This window comes from Haemaphysalis longicornis, unplaced genomic scaffold (assembly GCF_048455015.1).
Source record: "Haemaphysalis longicornis isolate Haplotype H1 unplaced genomic scaffold, Haemaphysalis longicornis Haplotype H1 scaffold_4, whole genome shotgun sequence".
Taxonomy (NCBI): domain Eukaryota; kingdom Metazoa; phylum Arthropoda; class Arachnida; order Ixodida; family Ixodidae; genus Haemaphysalis; species Haemaphysalis longicornis.
Window position 1 is genome coordinate 44,115,596 of NW_027526361.1, and position 26,378 is coordinate 44,141,973.

The 26,378-nt window shown below is 45.9% G+C and overlaps 1 protein-coding gene across 5 annotated transcripts in view; it reads right to left on the minus strand.

Moving 5' to 3' along the window:
* The window catches only part of LOC144178612 (coronin-2B-like), a 152,396-nt gene that overhangs the window by 8,173 nt on the left and 117,845 nt on the right, over nucleotides 1-26,378 (minus strand). For all 5 annotated transcript variants that reach the window (XM_077706596.1, XM_077706597.1, XM_077706594.1 and 2 more), the window contains 8 exons: nucleotides 25,650-25,766; nucleotides 24,129-24,284; nucleotides 22,506-22,670; nucleotides 19,196-19,315; nucleotides 18,796-18,900; nucleotides 17,174-17,383; nucleotides 5,086-5,199; nucleotides 3,326-3,528 (listed from right to left, as the gene is read on the minus strand). In XM_077706596.1, the coding sequence (XP_077562722.1) occupies nucleotides 3,326-3,528; nucleotides 5,086-5,199; nucleotides 17,174-17,383; nucleotides 18,796-18,900; nucleotides 19,196-19,315; nucleotides 22,506-22,670; nucleotides 24,129-24,284; nucleotides 25,650-25,766 (1,190 nt within the window). The remainder of the gene's footprint in view (nucleotides 1-3,325; nucleotides 3,529-5,085; nucleotides 5,200-17,173; nucleotides 17,384-18,795; nucleotides 18,901-19,195; nucleotides 19,316-22,505; nucleotides 22,671-24,128; nucleotides 24,285-25,649; nucleotides 25,767-26,378) is intronic.

Sequence of the window (26,378 nt, forward strand, 5' to 3'; positions counted from 1 at the left end):
AATCCTAACAACTAAGGCTGTACAGAGCAACCTCGGAAAGTAGCAGCCGTTCTGTACCGGAAACTTAGAAAAACCACTACTTCTCAATCAAAGTGCCTGTGGCCTTTTATATCCTGTTTTCTACACATGGACCACCCAGCCACATTCGCACTCGTCCAAGCCTTGGGTTTTTCGTTGAGACGAACAACTATTAGTTCAACACAACATGCAAGGTCCCAGCTGGTCACCAAGCTGCAAGGTCATCTGCAGCTTTCATGACTTCAGAGGTGAATGGACTTAGCATGGACCTGTACCATGCCAGTTTGCGTCATCGATTACCTGGACAAGCAAAAAGAACGCCGAATCTGGACAGCTGAGCGGAAGCTTTACATTAACAAAAAGAGTGGCTAAGGCTAATTTGTAACTACGCTCTTTCAATGCTAGCTGTGCTTTCAAAGAATGACAAAATTTGAATGCTTTTACCATGTTGGCTGACAGGATCACCAAACTGAATAGACTAAATGATGAACTTGAGCCCCATATTTCCACCTGGTTTCTTGACGAATTCGTCTTGAACAGTCGATCTGAGCAAGCTTCTGTTTGCCTAATCTACACACTGTGCTGTCACCAACAAGATACCAGCACATCACAGACGTGTTGTATCAAAAGGTCCCCTTTGAGGATTTCCATTCTCACGTTCCTTTACCTGCACCATGGGAGGTGAAAAATTCTATCAAGCATTGGTGCAATAATCTCCTGGTTGGAGGTTAAAAATGAAACACATGTGAGCCAAGATTTAAGTGCAGTACAAAGATCTTCAGGTTATCTAATTTAATTCGTAGTCCTCCACTACAGCATTCCTTATGGCCCAAGTGTAGCTTGGCGTGCAAAAGCCCACACACACCAAAAAGGAAGCGTCACTCGTGACATGCCAGAAAGCGTCCTTTGTGATTTTAATGCCTTCATGCTTAGGAAAAAATTAATAGCTGGAAATTCCTTATTCTAAAGTCAAGAGTGCAGCATTGCGAAAGTATATTCAAGAGCTCATCGTTCATCGAAGTTCAGAAGACAGTCCGCGGTACACAAGCTGTGACTTCCTCCTATTGCCGGGCACGTCACGGAAATAACTACGCCAGTTGTGATGTGGAGGCGTAATGTGGCCAATGGGTCGAAAAATCTAACACATCGTCAAAGAGTAAAAACAGGCCTAAAGAGCTCATACTGATGTCAAATTTTTCAGTGAGGTTCTTGTAAACAGTGCAAGTTCACGGCTTTGTAAAAAAAATTTAGTGCATTTCGGTCAGGATAGGTATTGAACCCGGGCACCTGGGGTGCGAGATGAGCTTGCTGCCCTGACGTCAAGGCAACTACCCTGTTCTGGCTGACTAGAAATATGCCTAGTGCATACATCATTGGGCATGTGATGGCGCAGCCAATGAGGAGAAGGTGCTCGTGATAGCACGCGAGGAGAAAGAATGCAGCCTAATTATGGAGAACATCGGTTCTGGTGAAGTAGTAGTGTGGATGGAGTGTTGCCAGTATGCACATTTGAAGTGATTCATTCTGTGTCTCATGGTGGCAAGTGCTTTCACATCGTATGTACCAGTGTCTGTACTGGCTGAGCACGGTTGGCCATGCGCCTATGCCAACTAGCCGAATGCACAGGAGGTGAAGAGAGTAGCAAGCAGAGTCAAAGTGGGGCAGGGAGGAGGTGGGTTCATTTTAGGCTTTAACAGCAGAGTTGTTTAGGCCGACACAAATCGGTCTGGCGTTGACAGAAAACCCCGAGCGCAATTGAGCGTGTGCCTCGCGGCCTTCTCCCAAGCCTCGTGTTCCTTAACCCTTGCTGTGGGCATCGGAGGTTGTAATACACACACACATGGGACTGGAGTGTGAATGTGTTGAAACTACTGCTACTGAATAAAACACTGTACATACTTTAACGGTCTTTGCTTTACAGTTTCACACATTCACACTCCAGTTCCATGTGTGTGTATTACAACCTCCGATGCCCACTGCAAGGGTTAAGGAACACGAGGCTACTATAAATCAAAGCAAATGTCTTATCCTCAAAGGGGACCTTTTGATACAACACGTCTGTGGTGGGCTGGTATCTCGTTGGTGACAGCACAGCACAGCACCGTTGGTGACAGAAGCTTGCTCAGATCGACTCTTCATTGGCCACATTATGCTTTCACATTACAACTGGCGTAGTTGTTTCTGTGACATGCCCAGTAATAGGAGGAAATCGTAGCTTGGGTACCCCCGCCGGCTGTCTGAACTTCGATGAACGATGATCTCTTCAATATACTTTCGAAACAGTGCACTCTTGACTTTATAATGAAGAACTTCCAGCTGTTTCTTCACCGCTGGTCTGTTGTGCCAAAGACGACGATGATGAATCTGTCAAGCCATCCCTTCACAATCCACACATGGAGACGGCCACCGGACCAGCTGACAAAGAAGTGGAGGTCTACCAAGGCAAGGACGCGCTACAAGAGGATTTGCCCTACGCGGCTGTGGCTTCAGAAGATGATGACAAAATGGAAATGGATGACGACAATTGCTACTGAATAAAACACTGTACATACTTTAACGATCTTTGCTTTACAGTGCCATCCTAAATGGCTTTGCACTGCTGGGATCCAGCTGCTCCCTCTCTCCCGGGATCCGCTGTCAGTGTTGGGAGAAGCTAGGTTGACCCCCATCTCTGTTTCTCTACCCTTGCACCACTAGTACACGCTGCGCAAATTTTTAAAATTCCGCCCCTAGGAGTATGTCACGGTTATAAAAAAATGTTTTCCACACAAGTGCAAGATGTGCCTGTGTGCAACATGAATTTTTATCTTGTTGCTGTGAGTGAAGCAATATGATGAAAGACAAAACAATATGATGAAAGAGCCCGGATATTGTTGCGTGTTCTTGTTACATGTGCTCCGTAAATTATTACAACGCGGAGCGAGAAGAACAGTTCTGTAAACAAATTTGAGCATTTGCAGCAACTCTACTGGTGCTCCCCAAACGATTTCAGTAACACATTTTTCAGTTTGGTGTCGGTACTCTGGCTCTAAGACTGCATGTCCACTTGCTCCAAACCGATAGCAAGTGCATACAGATGTGGAGATGAGCAGGACTGTGTCTCGCACTATTCAGGATGCGTTTAACTTCAACCTCGCACTCCACATTTTATTAAACACTACGCCTCGACCTCAAATGCCTTAGTACTGTGGTATATCCAATGAGTGCTGCTGTGTTTTCTGGTTCCAATGCCCTCAGGGCAATATCTTCCTAAGCAGTGAAACTAAGGATTGTTGTCCTTGCATGCTTGTTGTGCACAGAAACTCACTTGACTGCATTGTTGTTGTGCTGCGGTGAGCCATGGTGGCTGTCGTTGTGATTGTTATTGGTGTGGTTGGCCTTCTGCCTGTAGTCCACGTTGTTCTCTTGGGAGATGAACACGAACTTGCGCTCGTTGTTCCTGTCGGCTGTGACAAGATTTCGTTCCGAAGTGTACATCACCGGCTTGTGTGTGCGGGCGCCTGCACCAGTCTGCACAAGGCAGAGATTTCTTTCAATATCGCATGAGCCTACACAAAGCCGCAACAGCAAAATGAATCTCCCTGAACGAATAAATTATGGACACCAACACTTCACAAAAAATGTATCCCGACACTGACTGACAATGTCATACATTTGTACTGATACTTTATTCTGTAAAAGCTCGTTCATTCGAACTCGCTTCATTCGAACTTACAGTTAATTCGAACTGACGCCCTGGCCACGGCCCAGTCCTGTATATTTCAGTGGGGCGAAACTCCCGATAATTCGAATGGGTCAGTATCCAGAACGGTTAATTCAAACTGGAATCCCCTGTTTTTCATTGCTCTCCACAGAAGAAGTCTGCCCACAGTGATTACAATGTGTTGCAAATCCAAACCAAACCAAATTTACTAGATATGCAAAACAAAATGAAACAAAAACAACAGCGTAGCACATGCTACGCTGTTGGGACAGCTTATTTAGTTTCCGCATAACTGACTGATCCATTAATTTCATTCGCTGTTCGAGCTCCATGAACATTATTTACGAAATCACCTGCCACAGACATGCAGTAGCACCGAATTCGTGATAACGAGTCCAGAGGTGGCTTCTTTGTGTTCTGCCTGTGCAGTGTGGCGTGATGTCCATTCATCCTAGTGCCCACCCACTAATTCGAGCTCCGCTTAATTCGAACAATTTTATGGTCCCCTTCGAGTTTGAATTAACGAGCTTTTACTGTACTTAAGAGTGCACAGATTAGCCCAGTCTAAGTTCTTAACTGAGCAAAGACAAATCTTCAAACAGCATGAGCTGCAATTTGAAAAGTGCCAGAAATGTGAGTGATACTACTTACTGCAGCATTTGTTCTTTTGTAGAAAAGCTAGAAGCGAAAGAAATATCCTCAGTAAATCGTGCAGTTTAAAAAAAAAATGAAGGATTTTCAAACGGATCGAGCACAGAACAAGCCAACCTTCTGAACTTGCAATGTTCTGAACTTGCTTGGCAGATATTAATCTATGCACTGGGAATTTGAAGCCTTTATGCTATAGATTAGTGGTGCTGCTTTTGCACAATCATCAGGCTTCTCTCCTTTGTTCCTGCGCTGGTGCTGCTGGTACTTTCTTTTATCAGTCGATGCCAAAAATGGGAATTTGTGTGGTTTAGCACTGCCGTGATGACAGCCAACAGTGTCGAGTTAGCAATCTGCAGCAAAATTGACGTTGCATGGCCCATGCCTTGAACACGCAATTTCTTGATGCTCTGAAGGGGCCATCACATAACACTTACACAGTAGGACCAGTACACGCATGCTGGATGATCATTTGCAATTAAAATCTGGCAAGCAGAAAGAAAAGTTGCCCAAAACTGGCACAGCTGAGAGTAGAGCTCCACATATCTATTGTTTTTGATCCTTTAATTTAAAGCGCCTAGCAGCAGACTGCCTTTTATGGGTTCTCATCCATTTCTTGCATTCTGAAATTTTTTATTAAGTTTTTTTCACTTGTGCAGACTCTAAATGTGTGAAACAAGCATTAACCCATTGTGCAGATTCATCTCAGCACGTACCTTCATTGAAATCAGGATTGGGTTCCTGTTTTTCCCGCTCAGCCACTCGGCTGCCGTCAGGGCTGGCGTGGGTGCTGCTGTGTCTGGGAAGAGGTCGTCTTGGAACTGTTCAGACTGAAAAGGATAAGCGTTCCACATGTTGCACATAAAAACTGAACACACAAACTGGTCACGTGGACTCTTAAAACAAAAAGTTTTCTGAAGCAGGTAATTCACATGCAAAGGTTTTCTTCCTGTTTTGATAGACGTTTTAAGGAACAGCACGAGCAACAAGAATGTTGTTTTTCCAGGCCAAGTTGACATTTTACGCAAGAACTGGTTGCCAGGTGATTTGAACCCACTTTTGTAGTGGATCTGAACACAAGCGTCCAGGTATGACGGAAACCGCTGGCTTGTCTGGTCCTGCTACATTTCAAGGGTGACAAGACCTGGTTATCAGCTGAACCTGGCTAACATGTGCTTGGTTACCGTGGGCTAATAAAAGCTCAGATGTAACAAAGCAATGCTTGTAATGAAATTTAGTGCCGGCAGCTTTTCATGACTTATTGTGGTAATCATGGAAACACGATCCCAATTCAGTGTTAGTGGGAATGGGTTGGAGAGATACATGGCCTAACACTGCCAGCAAGCAGACAACAGTGTGCTGGGCCCATTGGTATGGGCCTTTGGCCTCTCCAGCACACCCCAGCCCTAAGTATTGCTATTGTTAACGGGCACAGCGCGGAATGCCTTACAATGCCCTGTGTGACAGTGAAGCATTCTTTATGGCAAGGATTCAGCCAGGTTCTGCTGAGCCCTGTGAGATGGCGCCAATGCCTTTGGCTGGCATGTGTGCAGGCGGACAATGCACCAGCGAGACGGATACTGGATCTAGAACAGAGGGGGGGAAGCAGCAGAAGAATGCAGCTATTTCCTGCCAGGCCGGACAGACCATCGTCCACCAGGAGTGCTGCAGTTGAATTACTCTGGTTGCTCGAGCAACACAAGATCCGTTGAAGATGTAGAAGATGGGAACGCTAGGGTGATTTTGCAAATAAACCCCTTGGAGGATTGCATCGATTGCCTTTGTCCCTTGCGTACCTTGCCGTAGACATGGAAGGATTTTCCAAGCCTGACAAATCCCAGATTATTTATTTGGATGACAAGAAATATGTACCTTGCAACACTGTCAGTACTGGCCCTGAACTACGGAAAATATTTTACATGGCTGAGAGCACTCTGTATGCATTCTTCTTACTCTGTGGGGAAATGATCCTGTTTGTGAGTCGGGTAGGATCAAGTTGAGTTAGTTTCTCTCATTGTTCTTTAATGGTATCCTGAAGGACCGACCCTCCACCAATGTTATGGAGCACATGTGGTCTCGCACAGAAAAGTTCAAGTAATCAGTTTGTTATAATGAAAGCCATATTAATGGAGTCATCACATGTCAGAAGAGACTTGTTTCATTTCCTCTCTCCCATATTGTTTGTAATGCTGTGGAAGTTACGGCAAACTCGCTGGTGATGACGACTTGGCCTGATATCGCACACTTCTTTATACAGCTGCCAGTTTACACGTTCATTTCATAAGTGTGTCCCTAAAGCTCCTCAGGATGGTGGAGTAATCTTTTGTGTGCACAAAAAAATCCCTAAAGTTACCAAAGCAGGCACTTGCAATTGAGTTGCGGCAATTGCAACTTGGCGAACAAGCTATAAATTGACAGAACTTTTTAAAACAAAAACCAGTGTAGGCTATGCCGAGCACTTGGAACAAATCTTGGTCCTGTCCTTTGACCCAGTGCCACCTGACATGGCTGTAGCAATAACTGATGTATTCATCAGCAGGGCCAACACTGAGGCGGCTGCTAGTACAGTCGAACCCACTTATAAGAACCACAGTTATAACGAATGCTCAGTTACAACGAATGAATGCGGTATGAGCGTCACACCATGCATTGAGGCAATTACATTTTGTTTCAGATACAATGCACACGTACAAGGGTGTAACTTAGGTGCAGCAAACGATCGACCATCGCCCGAACGTGCATGGCATTCGCAGTTGCCACTTCGATCGGCTTTCCATGAACACGAAGCGTCAAATGAACTGTGCGGAGATCACCCTTTTTCAACAGAACTGATTGCAGCCAGCAAAAGAGAGCCAGACAGAAAGAAAATGTAAACAAAAAAGGATGCCATTGTTGAGGGTTCCATGTTGCCCCCCCCCCCCAACTTCATGCAGATGGAGGGAGCACATGACGGAAGAGGGGTGAGGTGAGATAGGGGAGACGATGGCAAACTTGCAGAAAGTTGGCATTTGCACTGTGCCAACACGTGTGAGGCAGATGCGTTTCTCCCGTCCAGCCTGTCTGCATAACAGACAAATCAGCAGAACAGATTTTGTAGGGTCACAAAATTAGCTACACATGAATTTCCGCATCCCCATTCATGCTTGCTCGCGCTTTCCTTTCCAGTTCGACCGAGTAAAAACTGAAAAAACAAAACAAAAAGGAAACAACCTAAAACACGTGCCATGACGGCGAAACTGTCGAGTGCCACTGAAGTGTCATCGGTTGTTCTCTTTGGACATCAATGCGCCATGTTGAGCTGCATACTGGGTACATCCATTTTGAAGAGGAAAGCTGTCGACATGGCAACGAAGTTGGCTATTGTGAACGATGTTGTGCAGGGAGCAAAAAACTGTGACCTGGTTAGGAAGAACGATTGTCCGAGTCGACAATCTCTACAATTTTAAAAATAGAAAGGAGATCCTGAGCTCCAAGATCACTGCCGACCCGTCGACCAGGAAGCGCATTCAAAGAGCGACGTATGCTGACGTGGAGGATGCTCTTCTCAAATGGTTCGCGGCCGCATAAGCCAGAATGTACCTTTGAGTGGTCCATTGATGCTAAGCAAGGCTAGGGACTGTGGGCTTCTCCTTGACATCCCACGCAACAGCTGGCTACACCGTTTTAATTAGCACCATGGCAGTGTCTTTAAAACAGTTATTGGTGAAGTGGCACCCATTAACACAGATGATGTTGACGCATGGTTTTGCAATAACATGCCAACCATTGCACGCAATTGTGGGAAGGATGTCTAATTGTGCGGCGCACCATATGCAGCCCGCCCTGACTGCAGTCACCCTCCTTTTCTTACCACCCAACGCCAAATCCAAAATGCAACCACTCGACACGGGCATCATTCGTGCACTGGAGGCTACAGGCGGCGCATAGTGCAGCGCATGTTGATCACAATCGACGGACCAGCTGTGAACCTCCCTCTTCACGTGACCTTGTTTGAAATGGTTGGGATGATTAGAGCATCATGGATGGAGGTCACTGCTGAGTGCATCCACAATTGCTCCCGGATTTATGCACACCGATCGAGCAGATCTGGATGACAAAGTTGATCCAGAGACTCCAAACGAGCAAGGTTTGCAAAACCTCGTTAGCACAGAGGTTGCCAGCAACAACGATGAATGGGACGACTTCATTAGTGGAGACAATGATGTTGAGATTGCTGAGGCGTGTACCTACGAAGGCATCGTTTGTGAGGTTCGAAGTCAGCGCGCGATACTGGAGTCGGGTGACGAGGAGGAGGTCCCCGCATCTGCGATAGTGAGCACAGCAACCGCGATGGGCTACATTGCATCACTCAAGGAACTTGCACGTAGCAAGTTGCTTGGCGAAGAGCACATGTCTGCACAGGACAAGTTGGAGAGCGCCGTAATTGCGTCTGCTCTGCCCAAACAGACGCACATAGCCGATTTCTTCTGCAAATAAACTTTGGCTTTGCTTATCCTGCATTTGTGTCCTTGACACTTTTTGCCAAGCGGCTCATGCGCAGAGGCTCAGCATGCGCGCATGCTCTCTTTTTAAGCTCACGTAGGTAATTTTGCTCCGGTGGTGGTTTCCGTACGAATGACGCGTAGCGTAGCGAACGGTGCCCAATCAGGAGCGTTGCACAAGTGGGTCCATAATGGCTAAAATGTCCCGACTAATGGTGGTTATTTTAAAGCGTTCGGAGAGCCAAGTATGTTATGAGGTATTTTTCCTTTTGTCTAACTTCTTTCTGGGCCGGGAGACTTCACTTCCTGGCTGCAGGCAGCGCACTATTATTGCCACACGCCTCCAGGCGATGTCCACAGCTGCGTCAGTGTACCTGCCGTATGCGTGCCAGATTTTCACGTGCAGAAAACACTATTACACTTATAACGAAGTTCAGATATAACAAACAAACTCGGCATGATGGTCGACTTCGTTATAAGTGGGCTTGACTAGCGAGCAGTTTGTGTTTGTCTGTGCAGTTCAGCCCTTTCACATTCATGGGGATGCGCAATTACAAAGAGAAGGAAAGTCAGTTACACCAAATGCTTCAGCATGCGCACTGCTCGGTGAGCTGATCGAACAAAACAAGCTGCTGACCCTAGCAGCCTGCACAATTCTTTTGCGTGGTGTTGCAGCCATACAGTTTCATACAATAATAACTAGAGGGGAAACTGGCGCTAGTGCCAATGCAAACATTGAGGCGCTGCTTGTGCTTCGATGGGAATGATGGGTAGTTCTGGAAACGGATTACGTATGATTGAAACGGGCCTATGGCTGCGCAAATTGTATTTTTTGACAAAAGAACGTCTTATTGCCCAATTCGCCGTTTGCAAAGTACAGGAGGCAACACGCTTGTCTATAATACAGGTTTCGTACTTATAGCCTCATCTTGCCTCAGCCGAAAAGCATGTGAAGAAAACTATTGTGTCATTCTGAAGTCTTAACCACACATTTTAACCCCATCTTAATCTGAACCTCAACTTATCTTAACCTCAACATTTTTTGTGACAAGTTTGAGTCTGCAGTTTTGAGAGGTAACTAGTTGAAGTTGAACTCAGTGTTATAGACAAGGGTGTTGCGCACTGTACATGGTGAACAAGAAAGTTAGTGACCAGAAATTGGTTTTGTACGAAATAAAACGGTGCGTTTAAATAAAGAGCAGGCACGGAGTCAAGGAGGTCTGTGGAGTAGGTTTGCCATTTACCCGCAACAACAGCAGGATGCGGACTCCTTTAAAAACTACTTTGTAAAAGTTTCAGCGCTTCTAGTTTTTATTGCGAAGAAAAGTTTTGTGCTCCTAAAATAAAAAAAAAGAAAAACCGATTACCTTTGGAGAAGTTATTCTAGCCTGAATTAGTGATATTCATCAATCTGGATTCCTATCAGCCGCCGGTACTGCTGGTCTACGCCACAGGAGCCGGCGTTCGCGTGAAAAGTTTGGCTGTTCCAAGCAGTTCACAACCACTGTTGGCTTCGAAAATACATTGCTTTTCCGAATGAGCAGCGCCACAACTCCTAATTTACAGGCAACTTGGCCGCATACAGCACCGTCATTTGTGTTTTCGTGCTCGCTCTGCCATCAGTGAATTGATAACCCACCCAATTCGCAATTATAGTTAAAAAACATTTCCACTGAAGGCGGCATCAGTGCGTGTGGTGCATTCAGTTCAAATAGAAACATAATTTTGAGCGCTCCTCCCAACATAGGCAAATGCGTTCGTGCAAGTCCAGAATGAAAACGAAACTGGCTGCATGATTCAATCCATAATAACTTCCGAAAGCCGTCGAGTGCCAATCCGAATCCGAAACTACCCATCACTCCCATCGCGGCAGACGATTGCATCGCCAGATTCCTCTCTAGTTGTTATTGAAACTCTATGCTTGCAGGTAGACGTTTGACGGGAAACCTGGTGACCTTAACATTGAGCATAATGAACATTAAGCATAACGACATTCCAAGCAACGTCAGGAATGTTAGGATACCCCCTCGCAGCTAATGGGTACATCAGGCCGGCACATATGTACTTGCAAGCTACATCCAGCCAACTTGAATTTTCTAGAGCTCCTTGCTCTGTAAATTTGGGGACGCTGCTTTTTTTACCAACTTAGCCAAGTAATGCATAAATGATACTCGTGCATTCCGTAATGCACGTAAGGGCAAGTTGTAATCGCCCAATAGTGGTGCGTAGGCATGCGGCAAGCAGTATGGATTACCGTTTAAAACTCACACGTTTGTATAAGTCGCAACCCCCTCAAAACGGCAGTTTTTCCGAAAAAAAAAAAAAAAAAAAAAAAAACATAAGTCGCATCGGTGTATAAGACCCACCAGTGTACAAAACGCACTGGTTAGTCAGGTAAACTCATAAAGGATCAGTTCGTTAGAAAGTGCGGCGAAAGTACATGGTTGCGGTGGCTGCCGCCTCTGAACGCATCCCCCTGTAAGCAGTGCTAGACATATGTATCCACCGTCTGAAGTCTATTGGCGGTAAGCACGACCACGGGCGGCGCTGCGAAGCACGCCTCCGTGACGTCAGCTTTGGGATTCTCGCATTTGTCGTCTGCTTCAGTCGGGCTCACTCTCCCTGCTGCTTCTTTGCGCTCGGTTCACATCTGATGCTTCTCCGCACCAGATTTCATGTGTGCGTAAATTTTTATCATAATAATAGACTTAAAATCGCATACACTAGCTTAAGGCGTGAGTTGAAGTATAGTTTTGGATACCGCTACGGAAGAAACATTGGCAGCATCGCCCCATTCCTTGCAAAGCCGGTCCTCTGCGGAGCGCGAAGACTCAGAGCTGGGCGTCAGCTTCTGTATTAAGCAATATTTCGAAGAAAGGTAACAGCCAGCTGCTAGTAACCGACAACAGCGAAAATACAAGACCAAAACCATTTCCAGGATTTCGGGGCTGTCGGTTTTGGCAGAAGGCATTACGATTCCCGGCAATCATTTGTAAGGTAAAACAGTTTTTGCAACGTTTCCGAGCGCTATAAAGTATTGTATCACATCACTTTACGTTGTCATGGCATGAAAGTATGCCAAATGCACTATGGCGCGCAAGAAATGTAGGTTGAGTTCCAAATAACCTACTGTGTGCATAGGCGCGTGCTCGTTTTATACAATGCTTCTAACCAGTATGGAGGTTTATTGAGCAAAACGAGTCACGTCTATGGTAAAGATACAGTAACACTATGTTTGCTCAGACCTGGGGTAATATTTAGGTTTCATTTCTCACAGCCATGTCGTTCCAGTAGTCAGATATGCATTATAGGAAAACTGCTCTCAAGAAGAGGAGGAGGAGGAGAAAACTTTGTTTAATAGTAAAGTCGAGCTGATTAGTGGGCCGGGTCCTCACTCCAGGACAAGAGAGTAATAGTAATTTTCTTCAATTCATAGAACACCATCCCAAGTAGACCAGTATTTGTTCTTTACGAATGGAAGGGTTGGAAAACAATTAAGAGCTGCTTGGAAATATTCATCGGTTTCGATTCTTGCAAAATATGCACGTATACGATTTATTACGTTCGTTAGCCAGTGCATAAAGCCTTTAACACCGTAATCAAGTCACAACTGTGCGGGTTGAGAGTCAGTTCGTTATGATAACGATGGTTACAATAGAAATTCGGAGCACAAAAGCCGCCATCGGGTACTCTGGACAACGTTGTATGGGGCGCGATCGCGGTGGCGTAGCACAAACCTTCTGCTTGTATTTGCATGTGAATAAACAACGCACGCTGCGGATATGCATCTTCTTGCACGCAGCCATAACGAAAGCCAATTTGTGAGGAAGGGAACGTATGCCATACAGCCTGAAGAAAATATCCACACTATCTTTGGGAGCCTCCCAAACATCCCCAAGCCTACTCATAAGATGTTTGTGACGGGGCAGAAAAATTAAGGCGTTGGGCACAGAAAAAAAAAAAAAAAAAAAAAATCGTCAGATACAAGTCGACGACAACAAAAGAAATAGAAGACAGCTGCTTTATTTCCTGCTGTGCGATGCACGTGTAGGGGCCCACTGCTTGGTACGTAGCATTCGACTCTTGAGTCTTCATAAGGGAATCTCAAAAATACTGTAGGGAATACTACCCATTTTGAATACTTATTGAGAAGCTCTGAGCGCTGAACCTCGTGAACAAGCTGTAAAGGACGAGTTACACACAATCTCATGACCGATGCAATTTGTTCTCTCTCTCCTCGTGTGTTGCAAACGTGTGGGGGATACAGCTTGAAATTATTCAGATGTGTCAGAAGCTGGCACAAATAACTGAATTACTAAAAATAGGCTTTTTAATGCACTAAAGTATCAAAGCGGGCGATTTCTAGCGCAGTCAATGCTGCCCCTCACAAGCGGTGCGTAGCAGATGACAGCGGCGCGAGTCCCTAAGCCGACGTCAGAGCCAGAGGGCGCCACTCAAACATCTCACCGCCAATACAGAACTAACTTCTCCAAAATGGTTTATTGATACATACAGATGGCATGTACTTACAGACGGTGTTAGGCAAAACCAACGAAGCCTTCTTCCTCCCGCTAGTTAACGAATACAGTTAAACCTCGTTATAACGAAATTGAAGGGGCGCCGCGATTTGCTCGTTATAGCCAATATTTCGTTATAGCCGTTGCCGACATTTACTGCAAATATTATGCATTGTAGTTACCTAAAACCATCCTAAAACAAAAAGCGGGCGAAATAGCATCTTGCCGCACGGCGGTAGTCAGTAAAATAAACACATTCCGGAGGTAAAAAGGAAAAATCACGAACCTACTTTATTGCAGTTCAAAACTCGTATTTCAAACAGACTTGGCTACGAAGAAGTCCGTAATTGGACGTTGATGTACCTTCCTGATGCGAGCGATGGCTCGCTCAGCTGCGGCCGCTATGTTCACGCCCTCGTGCGCGCCGAAGTAGCGGCGCAGCACGTCCACCGCATCTAGTGCCTCCGACGCCGTCCTTAGCGCTTCCTTTCACGCCACGTGCAACAGCGCTGACGATGGACTCTCGGTTGCTCCCGATGGTAGACAGCGTACTCGTCCACACGTCAAAGTCTCTTGCCACCTTACCACGGAGTGCACCTTACCTTCCATCGCGCCCGATGCGACGGCTTTTATTATAGCCGTCTTCTGTTCAAGCGTGATAGTCTTTCGCTTCCCGCCTGTCGCACTCGCGTTGTAATCACGCGGGCAGTACGACGATAAAGCGACGTCGGCGATACGAACAGGGGAGGAGGGGGGACAGGAAGGCGACGCAACCGCGCGCGCCGTGTGCATTGGGGCTCTTCTCGTACTCACCGCGGATAGTCCGCGGGTAGTCCGAGGATTCCCCGAAGCCATAGGGATACATGGGAAAAACGAACGTCGGACTGCTTCTCGGGGAGCCCGCGGTGAGTGCGAGACTGTAAATCGAAGGGCCCCATTGTGTGCATGCCGTGCGCAGCGAGAGGAGGGTGGGAATGGCTTCGCGGGCGCAGCGTCCGCACGGCGCGCCATCCAGCTTCGCGCGCGTGGCGGGAGTTTTGAACTGCTAATACAGTTGCCGCGTCGCGCACTGTCGCAAATCCGCGTTGCGCACTGTTGTAAAATTAGCTCAAAATTTGACTTCTCGACGAAATTTGTTCGTTGTATCCCGTAACGGGCAAATTTTACCTCGTTAAAACGAGGTTTTAAATACATTGGCTTCTATGGGGACTTTCAAGGGAAATTACGATTTGCTCGTTATATCCATTATTTCGTTATAGCCCGTCTCGTTATAACGAGGTTTAACTGTTCATTCATTTAGACCATAGAGCTGTGTCTCTTAACGAGCGCTGACATCACACAGCACACAGGCACCTTTCCGAGCGTGGACCATGCGCGGTTACCACATACCATATTTATTTCATACATAAACCGCACCGGTGGCTTAAACGCACCGATGAAAATTTCAGAAAAAAAAAAAAAAAAGCGACTTATACACGGGAAAATACGGTAATGAAAAGTGGCGGTGTCAACGAAAAGCAGACAATGCAATGGTTACTGGCACTTGTATGTTACTGAGAGTGCACAAAAAAAAAAAAGGCAGAGCAACAGTAGGAACCTCTGCTTTGTGAGTGTGAATGTGATGTGGTGATGATGCGTAATTGCGGAAAAGATGGTGGGGGATTGAAATGAGTGCAGGAAAGATGTGGCAAACCTTGGAGTGTTATTTTGAGCTTTCTGCTCTTCACAAAATATGTCCATAAGTACACTACCTCATGCTTGCACAAGTTTATTTACGATGTTCAGTGTGTGTTTGGACCCTTAAAAAAAATGTCAGCACTGGAGAGCATTTTTCTGACTTTCCAAGTCTTCAGTATTGAGTTTTCTCGAAAGTGAATCTCTTATCTTAACGACAAAAGAATTGCGATAACCCGAAAACACCCTTTAAAGCTAGCATAAGACCAAGCTTAATTAAGGCAGTGTTGTAATTGAGAAACTGGTAATGCAACTGAGTCATTCAAGTATTTGAGCTGATCACTGAGGCAATCAAGGGAAAATACTTTTTGTACTCTCAAGATAGGGACTGTAGTGAATTTCTACAGCTGTAGAGAAATAGCGACAACCTTGCTAAGAAGACCTGGGTAGCTCTTACCACTGCATTCTTTTCAAAATTATGCAGCAGACCTTGAGGATGTTACAATGTACAAATAGCTTTTGTCCGTTTTCCTTCCCATGTATTAAATACAGCATGGTCAGGGTGTAGAGGAAAGTTTCTTTTTTTATGTGCGTGGGAGTGTGTGCTAATAATTTAGCGATTTTAGGGCTTTCGTATAAATTGAAAAACTAAATGCAGCTGCCACTTAACGCCCAGCCACTTCATAAAAAACTGGAACTTGGCTCGTGTTTAAGGTAGGTGGGTATCACCAACAGTTAGTTTGTGCAAGCAAAGATTTAACTTTACTGTCACATGAGGCTACAGCACCAGGAAAGCTTTTTTTTTTAGTGTGACAAAAATACTGTGTGCAGCATTGTGGTTTGATCATGAATGAGTATTACTATGGGCTGCTGTGACCCTAAATAGCCATTCTAAGTGGCGTTTTCCAAACATGCCTGCTCCGTGTCTCGGCACAAAGGTCTTGGGATCTGTGAGGCAACTTGACTGCACCACCTGGACAGCCTGTTCATGGCACCAGCCCATCCAACTTTCCGCAAGTTGTAGATAGCGGTGAAGTGAGGGCACGCCTCTCACAGCGGCACCTGTAGTTGCGCAAGGGATGCCCTGCCGATTCTGCTCCACTCTAGCTTGCTTGTGAAAGCAGATCTGAGAGATTCCCTAAACTGACACTCATGGCTATGTCTTGACAAATAATTGAAAAAATATGCAATGCGCACAACACCATTGCGCATGAATGCTCTCATCACGGCACAATTTTCTTTTTAGTTTAGTTTTCTTTTTTTGTAGTGCAATGCTTTTTTCCCTCTCGAACTGTGCGCCAGGGTAAAGCTCACCCTGGCGCGCCTGGCGCAAAGAGGTCAGAAGGACGTGCGCTCCGCAGCAAAGGAAACTCTTTGCATCACTTTTGAATTCCTGCGAGGCCTGTGCTGACAAGGAACGGAGTGCTGACCAAAGTGGCACGAAGGAGGGAAGACTAATACTCCAGCTACACTAGCCTCCGAATGTCATTTGAACCAAATGTCATTTGACTCAAACGTGAAGTTGTGCTGCTCCACTGGGTTTTGAAATGCCGTTCGGCTCAAATGACATTCGAGCCAAGTGAGCACCCGGACAAACATATGGGGCTCTCGAATGCCATTTCTAGCACTCTCGTTCACAGCGTTCCAAATACACTACTGGCCTACTTAAAACAAACAAAATATTCTTAATTGTGGGACTTTGTTTACTTTGCATTCACCTAAATCATGATATCAAGATGTAATAATTCCATACTCTTAGCACCCGGGCGAGCAAGCAACAAACCAGTGTGGCCAGACAGCACAAAAAACCTCGATTGTGATTCAGAATTAAGCAAAAACAGTATCAAAGCTTACATTATTTATAATGTGATATCATTTTACTGCCAAGGTATGCTGATAAATTTGATTGTTGCTTTACTGTGTAAAAACAGAACTCGACAGCGGCAGCGCCGCGCAGCATGGCGAGCGATTGTTAAAGCTTTCAAATGGCATTGAAATTGTAGTGGAGCATGGCGCACTCTGAATGGCATTGGAAGCCCCTCATTTGAGTCAAATGACATTCGGTTCAAATGACTTTTGGACGTGCAGGCATGGAGTACAGGGCCCCCGCGCCGTGAGTAAGCAAGGCATACCTTTCGGGGCACGATCATGGAGACGGGCTCGCAGAGACCGCGGGTGGCGTGCAGCTTGTAGAAGCGGAACACCTCGCAGCTGCGCACGTCCAGCCCCCGCTTGGGCATGCAGCCCAGACCCCGCTGGGGACAGCCCGTCAGGAACTGGCTCAGGTAGTGGCACCAGGGGGCCTCGTTCACCAGCTCGTAGTACCGGATGTTGCCGTCGCCCTGCACACGACAACATTATCATCAGCAGCAGCAGCCTATCCATGCCCACTGCCAGGCAAGGACTCTCCCATAGATCTCCAATTATCCCGGTGCTGTTTTAACTGCGACTAATTTATCCCGCAAACTTCTTGATCTCATCTGCCCACCTAACCTTCTGCCGCCCCCTGCCACGCTTGCCTTCTCAAGGGATTCACTCTGCTACCCTTAATGACCCATGGTTATCTTGCCTTCGCATTACATGCCCTGCCGACGCCCATTTCTCAATTTCTACTAATATGTCCTTAACACACATTTGTTCCCTGACCCACTCCACTCTCTTCTTGTCCCTTAATGTTACTCCTATCATCTTCCATTCCATTACTCGCTGAGTTGTCCTCAATTTAAGTTGAACCCTTTTAGTGAGCCTCCATGTTTCTGCCCCGTAGCTGAGTACCGGCAAGATGCAGCTGTCATGCACTTTCTTCTTCAGGGACAATGGTAGGCTGCCATTCATTATCTGAAAATGCCTGCCAAATGCACTCCGCCCATTATCCTTCTGATTGCCCCATTCTTATCCTTCTGATTATCTCTGCCTCATGATTGGGATCTGGGGTTACAACTTGGCCTAAGGAGATTATTCGCTTACCACATCCACTGCCTCACCAGTTATCTCAAACCGCTGTGCTCTCCCGAGGTTATTTTGCAATGACGAGTGGATTCAAAACTCACCCCTATAGCAAGCACACATCAATTGTGCAATGATGCCATGACACGTACCTCTGTCGCACTTTTGAAAATAAGGGTTTTGCTCTTCGAGGGAGTGCAGAGCAAGTAAAGTTATGAAATGTGCTTGAATAATTATGAAGAAAGGTGAAGACATGATGCTCGCTAATGTGGGACTGTGTCAACTGATAAGTATTTGTGCGTTCCTCGAATAACTGCATAAAAAGGGGAAAAAAGGGCTCAGTTACAAAGCTTCTGCCATGCATGTACGGCAGCAGTTGCATGCCATATTGAAGCAAGGGAGATCCTCCGACATTTTGGCGGTCAAAAAATATATTTACTGTGCTCTCATCATCCTCAGAACTATACTGATTTCGCCTCGTTGAGATTTTCGCTTAGTTTACTGTAGGCTGCCCAAGTAGTTTCGATATTCTCCTGAGTGCTGCCTCATTTTAAACATTAATTCCTCATTCATAACAGCAAATTACACTTGGAGCAAAATTGTAATACGTAGTTGTAATTGTAATTGTTGTAAGATTATAATTGTAAAAATTGTAAAAGGAGCTTCATAGTAGTTTGAAAGAGCAAAGTTGTGCGTTGTCTTCACGGTCCCTTGAAGCCAGCATCTTGGTATTGACCTTTCATCTACAATTTCCAGCAACAGTAGCAGTCCTTTAACTGCCTTACGTTTCGTATACTGGTTTACTGACCTTGCCGGCAACATAGACCATCTTCGTGTCGTGGTCGTAATATGGAAACAGGACGCCTGATGAAGAGTCGATGTTTTCTGTGCGCAGAGGCTTTGACAGGTCATGCTGAAAGGGAAGAAAAAAGGGACATCTGTGTTAGCTCAAATAGCAGGCTTCCACTGAAGGTTACAGCTTGTGCGTTGCATCATTATGCAAGGGTTCCTTGATTTAGTAGTACACGGGTTAAAGTAAACGTCACTATTTTTCAATTCCTTTCAGAACTACCAAAGGATTGTGGCCCCTTCCATAAGGCTACAACACAGCTGGTGATCGAGAAAATGACAGTAAGATATGGATAACACTTAGCTGTGACTTTTTCACAGCATATAGGTGATGATGAAATGAGAACGTGTTGGCTTACCTGTGACCAGACTGCCCATTGCCTGTCGCTGAATCTGGAGAAGCCAGTTGTGAACAGGCGACCTGTGTCACCGAGGAAGACCACCTTTGAAGCCTTGGACCCCTGGTGGCAGACCCCTTCCTGAAGAAACGGTCAGCCAACATATTTCAGAGTCCAGATCTGCACATGCCTCGAAGCAATGAGCCAGTTCCACATTACCGTAAAGACAGCACAGCAATAACAGTGAAGGATACAACAGTAAAACCTCGCTACAAGAGACACTCAAGGGACCCGGGAATCATGTCTCTTGTAACCAAGGTCTCTTGTAACCAAAAATTCTAAAAACAGTACGGAGTCGAACATGACCACTTTGTTATAAATTAGTATCAAAGTGTATTCAGACAGGTCGACATGGAAATTCTCACTTGGAAGTCATTCATAGTAGTTTTATGGACTGCAGATTGTATTAGCTTCCGTGCCAACTTTTGTAGGTAAAGCACTTCGCTTTGCAAGCGTCCGTGTTCTCACAACACCGTTAAAGTGCTCTTAGACAATTGTCAGCCTTAACTGCCCACACCTTCTGTCCTACAATACCCTCTTCATCCTACTCCCCTGGTTCATCCTCTAGGGCACCATATAATTGTGCGGGGATCACACGATCTGTAGGCTCCTCGAACACACAAGGTCCACATCTTCACACACAAACTCCTCAAAAGTTTCTGGAACCTCTGCGGCCTCTTAGATGCAGGCCCAACATCTTCAGGGCAGTTTTGCACAAGGTCCTTCATATAAGACCCCCCTTTCGCATCTCTTCTAAATAGTGAATAATTTACTCTAGGGACCCAAAAAAGTTGCCCTAAGTAACAGAGTGTCTCTTGTAACCATGTCTCTTGTATGCAATGTTGCTAACACAGTGAACATAGGAAAACCAACCAAGCCATTTTTTAAATGCCTTATTGATTGATTGATTGTAGAGTTTAACGCGCCGACGCAACGCAGGCGATGAGGCACGCCATGGTGGAGGGCTCCGGATTAATTTTGACGCCCTGGGGATCTTTAACGTGCGCTGAAATCTCGTACACATGGGCGCTTTTGCTTTTCGCCTCCATTAGAAAAGCGGCCGCTGCGGCCGGGAGTCGAACCCACGACCTCATGCTCTTTTAAATGTCTTATAACCAAGTATCTCTTGTAACAGTGTCTCTTGTAACGAGGTTCTACTGCATCAATTTTAGATTCCCATGCAAAGAAGTGAAAAGCATGTTTGACATCACTGCAGTGGCCAGTTAAGTGCAGCATTTGCTAGCGCCGTGCAACATTATAGACACTGCAGGTCCCTTTTTGGCATGTTGTGCTCATGCTGCTTGAGATGTAGTTTGCTATAATGTGTAGTTACGGCGAGAGCATGGTTGTAGTTGATGTACTTGCAGGAAGGAGTGAAAATTTGAGAGCAGAAACATTGACATTAGCTTGAGATAATGCTGTACCACCTAACCTTGTGAAGAATACAAAAAAAGAACAAAAGGTTGCATTGATGGGCATATATCATTGGGGAAGAGAAGGCACATGAATGTAGCCTACAAGTTTGTGATTAAGTCCAGAATTAAATCCACGCACCTCGCTTACAAAGGCATCCCAATGTCAAAGCCGTGAAAACAATAGAGTTCCTGTGAAAAACCGTATCACAGCCTTTAATTTAAAGCCTGAAAGAAACAATGTTTGGCCACAAGCACAGAACAACCTGTTTGGCATAGGGAAAGTTTCTTGACTTGGCATAGGGCAAAAGTGTTTATTTCGTAGTTTTGTTCTATATTCAGATGGAGCAACATGTGGGCATCCCAGCTATGTTCTGAAATTACGGAAGGATTTTCATCTACATATTGGGTATGATAAGTCTTACAAAGCTCTAGTTGAGAAGAAAATACATTATCATTTCCGAGGCTGCCTGATGTTTTTCTAAACACGCGCAAGTTTTTCTAAACCACAAGTTTTTCCATTTTTTTCTAATTAGAAGACGCCTTATTATTGCGTGGCTTTTTTAACTTTCGTGGGACAGTCACGTGACTCACGGGATGGGTGGTCACTCTAATTGGAAAAAAAAAGCGCTCGTAAAAAAAACGCCGGGCACCTCAGTAGAATTACGGCCAATCAAGCCGGTAATGCTGGCTGCACAAAATGCCTGCTATGCATCATTGCAAAAGAGTATTTTTTTTTTTTGTTTCATTAAGAAGCAAGTCAGAGCTGACTGGGCAGTAACGGTCACCCAGAGTGAAACATTTCCAGCAAACTATTGTCCTTATTGCCACTAGCGATTCTCAAGTTCTGCGCCTGCAGTGCTTTCATACGGGTGCTGGTGGAGCAATGTACCAGTATACTCGTACTTCCGCATTTGCACTCTGAAAACTACACAAAGGGGGCTTTCATCTCTGAGCCTTGTTATAACCTTGTAATTCAACCACTGTGATCATAAATGGCCACATGGCACCACCAGCACCTAAAGAGAACAGAAACTGAACCTGAAGGTTCCCGCAATAGCCACCAGACGGTGAGCGCAAAGTTAGATGCACGAATAGGCAAGCATCATGTTGATCTAGGCAAAACAGTGCAAAAAAAGACAAGGACAGAGAGAGCTACACGTAAGGGACTGCGCTGAACTATCATTAGAAAGTGTAAATCACGGCTCTCATGTGAAATTATCGAATCATAACAGATCCTTACGCTTGGTGAGGCATGCGTCAGCATGGCTTCTATAACCCTGTCTGAGAAAGAACTAAATTTTCTACGCACGCGCACATAAACCTTAGGTTGGACGGCTATATATAGAGTATTGTCTCGAAATAAAACCAGTTGATTGTTCAGCACAGTCCCTTACGTGTATATATATCTCTGTCCTTGTCATTTTTTGCGCTGTTTTGCCTAGATTATGTACCAACACGCCCAGTACTCCACGTTATCATGCTGATTCCCAGCAAACATTTGGGTGTAAGGTTCAAATGTACAGTAATGGCACTTGCCACTGAGGCCACTGAGCAACATGAAACTGATAGGAACAATGCAATGTAATTCTGTGTGCAGGACAAACCAAATGCATATGCTGCCAAAAAATGCACTGCAGTGTGGAGCAGCACACGAACATCACCCCCGCTACACCAGTCTAAACTTAAATGAATGCAGGGGTCTCCAACAAATGACAATATTGCATACACGCCATTTTTGGGCCACTTCTCCCTCTCTGTAAGCTGCAATGTTTAAGGTGGAAGTCTCACTTTGACACAATGCATGGCCTACATTGTAGAAAGGTGAATCGTGAATCTGCCATTTTGGTTTTTCTTACCCGAATAACGGTGCACGCTCTTGGATCAATGATTCGAAGCTTCTTGTCCTTGCAAGTCGTCGCTAGGAGGCTTCCGTCACGGTTGAAGGACATGGAGTGAATTGAGTCCGGATGGCAGTCGATCGTGTGCACCACGTCGCCATGGCTCACGTCCCATACGAGAATCTGCACGGCAGCAAATCGAAAAGGGAGCTGTTATGGTTGCACAGTTTACTCGCAACAATTTGACCTTGGCTTGTTTGACTTCTCGCCTGATTCAGCCACACTGAAAGATCCGAACTGTTTTAAATGCGAGAGCACAATTCATCGGTTAATTTGCCCTGAAACAGAAGGATTGAGTGCAGACACCATGCACGGATGTATAAAAGTTTCACGAAAGCCAGAATCATAATATTCTGGTGCAACACATAACATGTCCTTAGGTATCCATTTTGCCAAGGTATAAATTCTTGTAAGTTATCCATCTTCGGTTGGCACCTTACCATTTTAATGACATTTATTTCAATTAAAAAAGTGTGAAACATGTCTAACTAACATTTTTTACGGCCTTTTAAGAAAATATAAATTTTAAATGTGCCTAGAAATGACACCTTTATCATTCACTTTCCAATCTGGGGCGGGAGAGAGAGAGAGAGAGAGAGAGAGAGAGAGAGAGAGAGAGAGAGAGAGAGAGAGAGAGAGAGAGAGAGAGAGAGAGAGAGAGAGAGAGAGAGAGAGAGAGAGAGAGAGAGAGAGAGAGAGAGAGAGACTTTTATTGTGACCCGGCAAGGGGCTGGGAGTAGGAGGGTTGGGAGCCCCCAGCCATTCTCTCTCAGCCATCAGCCAAGAGCCCTTGAGCAAAGCAGCCTTCTACTTCCCGGTAGTGTTTACGATGAGTGTTTTGCGATTGGTGTTATCCGATTCTGAAGCAGGACCTGATGTGTGTTCTAAATCCGCTCTCTGCTTGCAGTGTTTGCGCTTGTCTTATATGCCTCGGTAGAAATATCTGTGTAAGACTGGGTTTGGGATATCCCAGTTTGTATCTGTTTCGATAGCTGTGGTCTGTTGCTTGTTGAGTGTTTTATGCGCTTCCGTGTAGTGAAGTCTGCCTTTTCTGTGGTGATCTAGAATTTCTCTATAAGGTACCTTGCGATCCATGTCTGCTCTGCGAAGAGTGAGTGGCTAGGTGGTGTCGTTAGTGCTAGCCTGGTCTGCGAGACATCGGGCTAGCTCGCGGGCGCTCTCATTTCCGGGCAAACCAGAGTCTGGTTGGGCCCAAACCAGTTGGATGTTTGTGACGTCGGCAGCGCCGTAGCTGCTGAGTATCTTTAGTACTATGACATAAATGCGCCCTTTTGCAAAGGTACGAATTTCGGGTAATGCAGATCCATAAAGTACACTGCAGTGAGCTAACCCGCCGTTGAAGTGAGCTTCTCCGCACAATTAGTAGTAGCGAGAAGAAGCCCACCCTACATAAAGGGATGCAACATTTTTACCAGTCGGCGCTCTTCCGTCTGCCGACGGGGTTACTTAAAGATGATCCCTTCACGCTTTGCCCTGTGATTGAAGTGCGGGCAGCCGTCACTGCCCAGACATTCGACTTCCGACCAGAGCCCGGCAGTAGTTGGAGCAGGGCGGACTGACCAGGTGGTCGAATCCGGCGCTGAGCAGGATGTTCTCGGCGGTCGGGTGCCACTCGACGTATCCGACGCGCCTACGGTGACCCCGAAGATCCACCAGGGGCTCCACCAGGTTCGTGTTGCGCAGCAAGCCTTCCTCGGGAATGTACCAGATCTTCACCTGCGACACGCGATACGTGGCTCGCTCTTACACAAGCTCCGCGGGCAGCACCAAATCCGCTCTTTGGCGCGCCGGACGCCCAAACAGCGCCCAGTGCGCAGTCACGCTGCATACAACGTCCTACGTGCTAATTGCGGCTATTTACGCACCCTGCTATTTATGCGATCACGATCAATAGCTCCACTGGCATCGGGCCACTGCATCGGCTGTTGCTTTCACCGTTGCGCGCGCTTCAAGTAATTACTACGGTTACGGTAAAACACAGCAGCGACAAAAAATTGGGAAAATTGTAACTGCAACGCGAATTGATTAGTTTAGTATCAATTGTAACAACGGTCCGTTTTCAGGTGCGTTGATAGAGCCAGTTATAAAAAAAGATGGACGTCTGTCACTCTAAGTAGCAGTGAATTTCTCCACCAAACGGCGGAGTTAGGCTACCGCGCAAACAACGCGATCATCATACCGTTACTCACTGAAATTTTCAGTGTACGCGTCTATATTACAGCCAAATCCCGATAATTCAATATTAATTCAAAACTCCCGGGAATTACACAGCTTTTCATGGCTTCAACATAAAACGCCATGTAAAACACCAATTATCCTTCTCTATTCATCCATGCATGGCTAGGTTCGCGCTTACGTGACGTAAGATATTCGCTCGCATTAAGAAAGATACACCCGAAAACGGGTGAAAAACATTCGGAACAGTCGCACTGGACGTTTTTAACGGGTTTTAGTGAACGCAAGCAGCGCATCATCAGGGCACCGGTGCGGGCTCTGCGATCGCGCGCATACGCAGATCTGGGTCACACCTCCGGCTCGGCGTGGCTGCTTCGAGAAGGCAACAACGTCCTATTTATATTTCTTTATCACAGGAAAAAAAATATCGCGAAGTAACCAGGGCAGGCTAATTTCCGCTCAACTTTAAGCACGAAACGGAATTGGTCGTCGTGCGAGCAGCTAACCTGACGTTGAAGTTGGCTTCTCCGCGAAATCGTTAGGAGTTCGGAGCCCACGCTATGTGAAGGAGGTACGATGAGTTGAAGGCAGTTGAAAAAAAAAAAGAATTATGGTGCTTTTCCCAGTATAGTTTGACAGGCCCTTGAAAGCCATGCCAATGATATTTAAAAGATTCGAATGTCCCTCCAACCATGCAATCGCTCCCTCTTTTTACTCCCGCTTCGCCGCACCCGCGTGACGTCACTTTTGCTGCTTGTAAATAGCCTTCGAGCCACAATTTTCCACCGTACTGCGACGTTAATTATGTGCCTTTATTAAATGAATGCGTCATGTTTCTTACGACCCCCCGCGCGGACTTGCACAAGGAGGCCAAAAAGCTCGCGCGAACTGGGCGCCCGTACTTACTGTGCAGTCATCCGAGCAGGACGCGATGACGTTGTCATTGAAGGGGTTCCACTTGAGGTCGAGCACCGGTCCCTTGTGACCTGTCACCTTGCCAGCAGTCACCTCTACTCGGCCAGTCTGTTCGCGCAACCCGGGACGAAGAGAAAAAGCGGTCAAAATTAAATCACAATTCCGTTCGGTAGTAGCAAGCGGAGTCCTTCAGCTGGTAGTAGTACCTACGAGACGTCCAGGCTTGTCGTAAAGAAATAAACTGTATCTGTATGGTCGCAGAATGTTTCTTTACTGTTATTCTAACAGCCCGTAAGCAGGATCACCGTAAGCTTCGAATTAAAATTTCCGGCTTCAAGCATCAAAACTGCGTAGCAAACGTCATGTCATAAGTGACATAGATGCTGAGGCATTTTTATGTGGACTCAACGACGAAATTCGTGTCTGTGTAACGCCACATGTGCCACTTTTGCCGATTAGAAAATGCTATTAATAAAGGTCCCTAATTAAGGCGTTCATACTATTATATCGGACGCCTTATTTGCCACTGAAAATGCCTTCCCAGCAATGCACGTGTGTAAAGTAGTGAAGCCTCCTTTAGACGGCTCGTTGCAGAGCTATATCGAGAGTGAGCGAGACATGGGGTCGTATGGAGGCATTTGCAGGTTCCTAAGAACTTCCTACTTTGACTTCAGACTGCTTGAATTGCGCATAAAAAAAAAAAAATTCCCCCGCATTTCC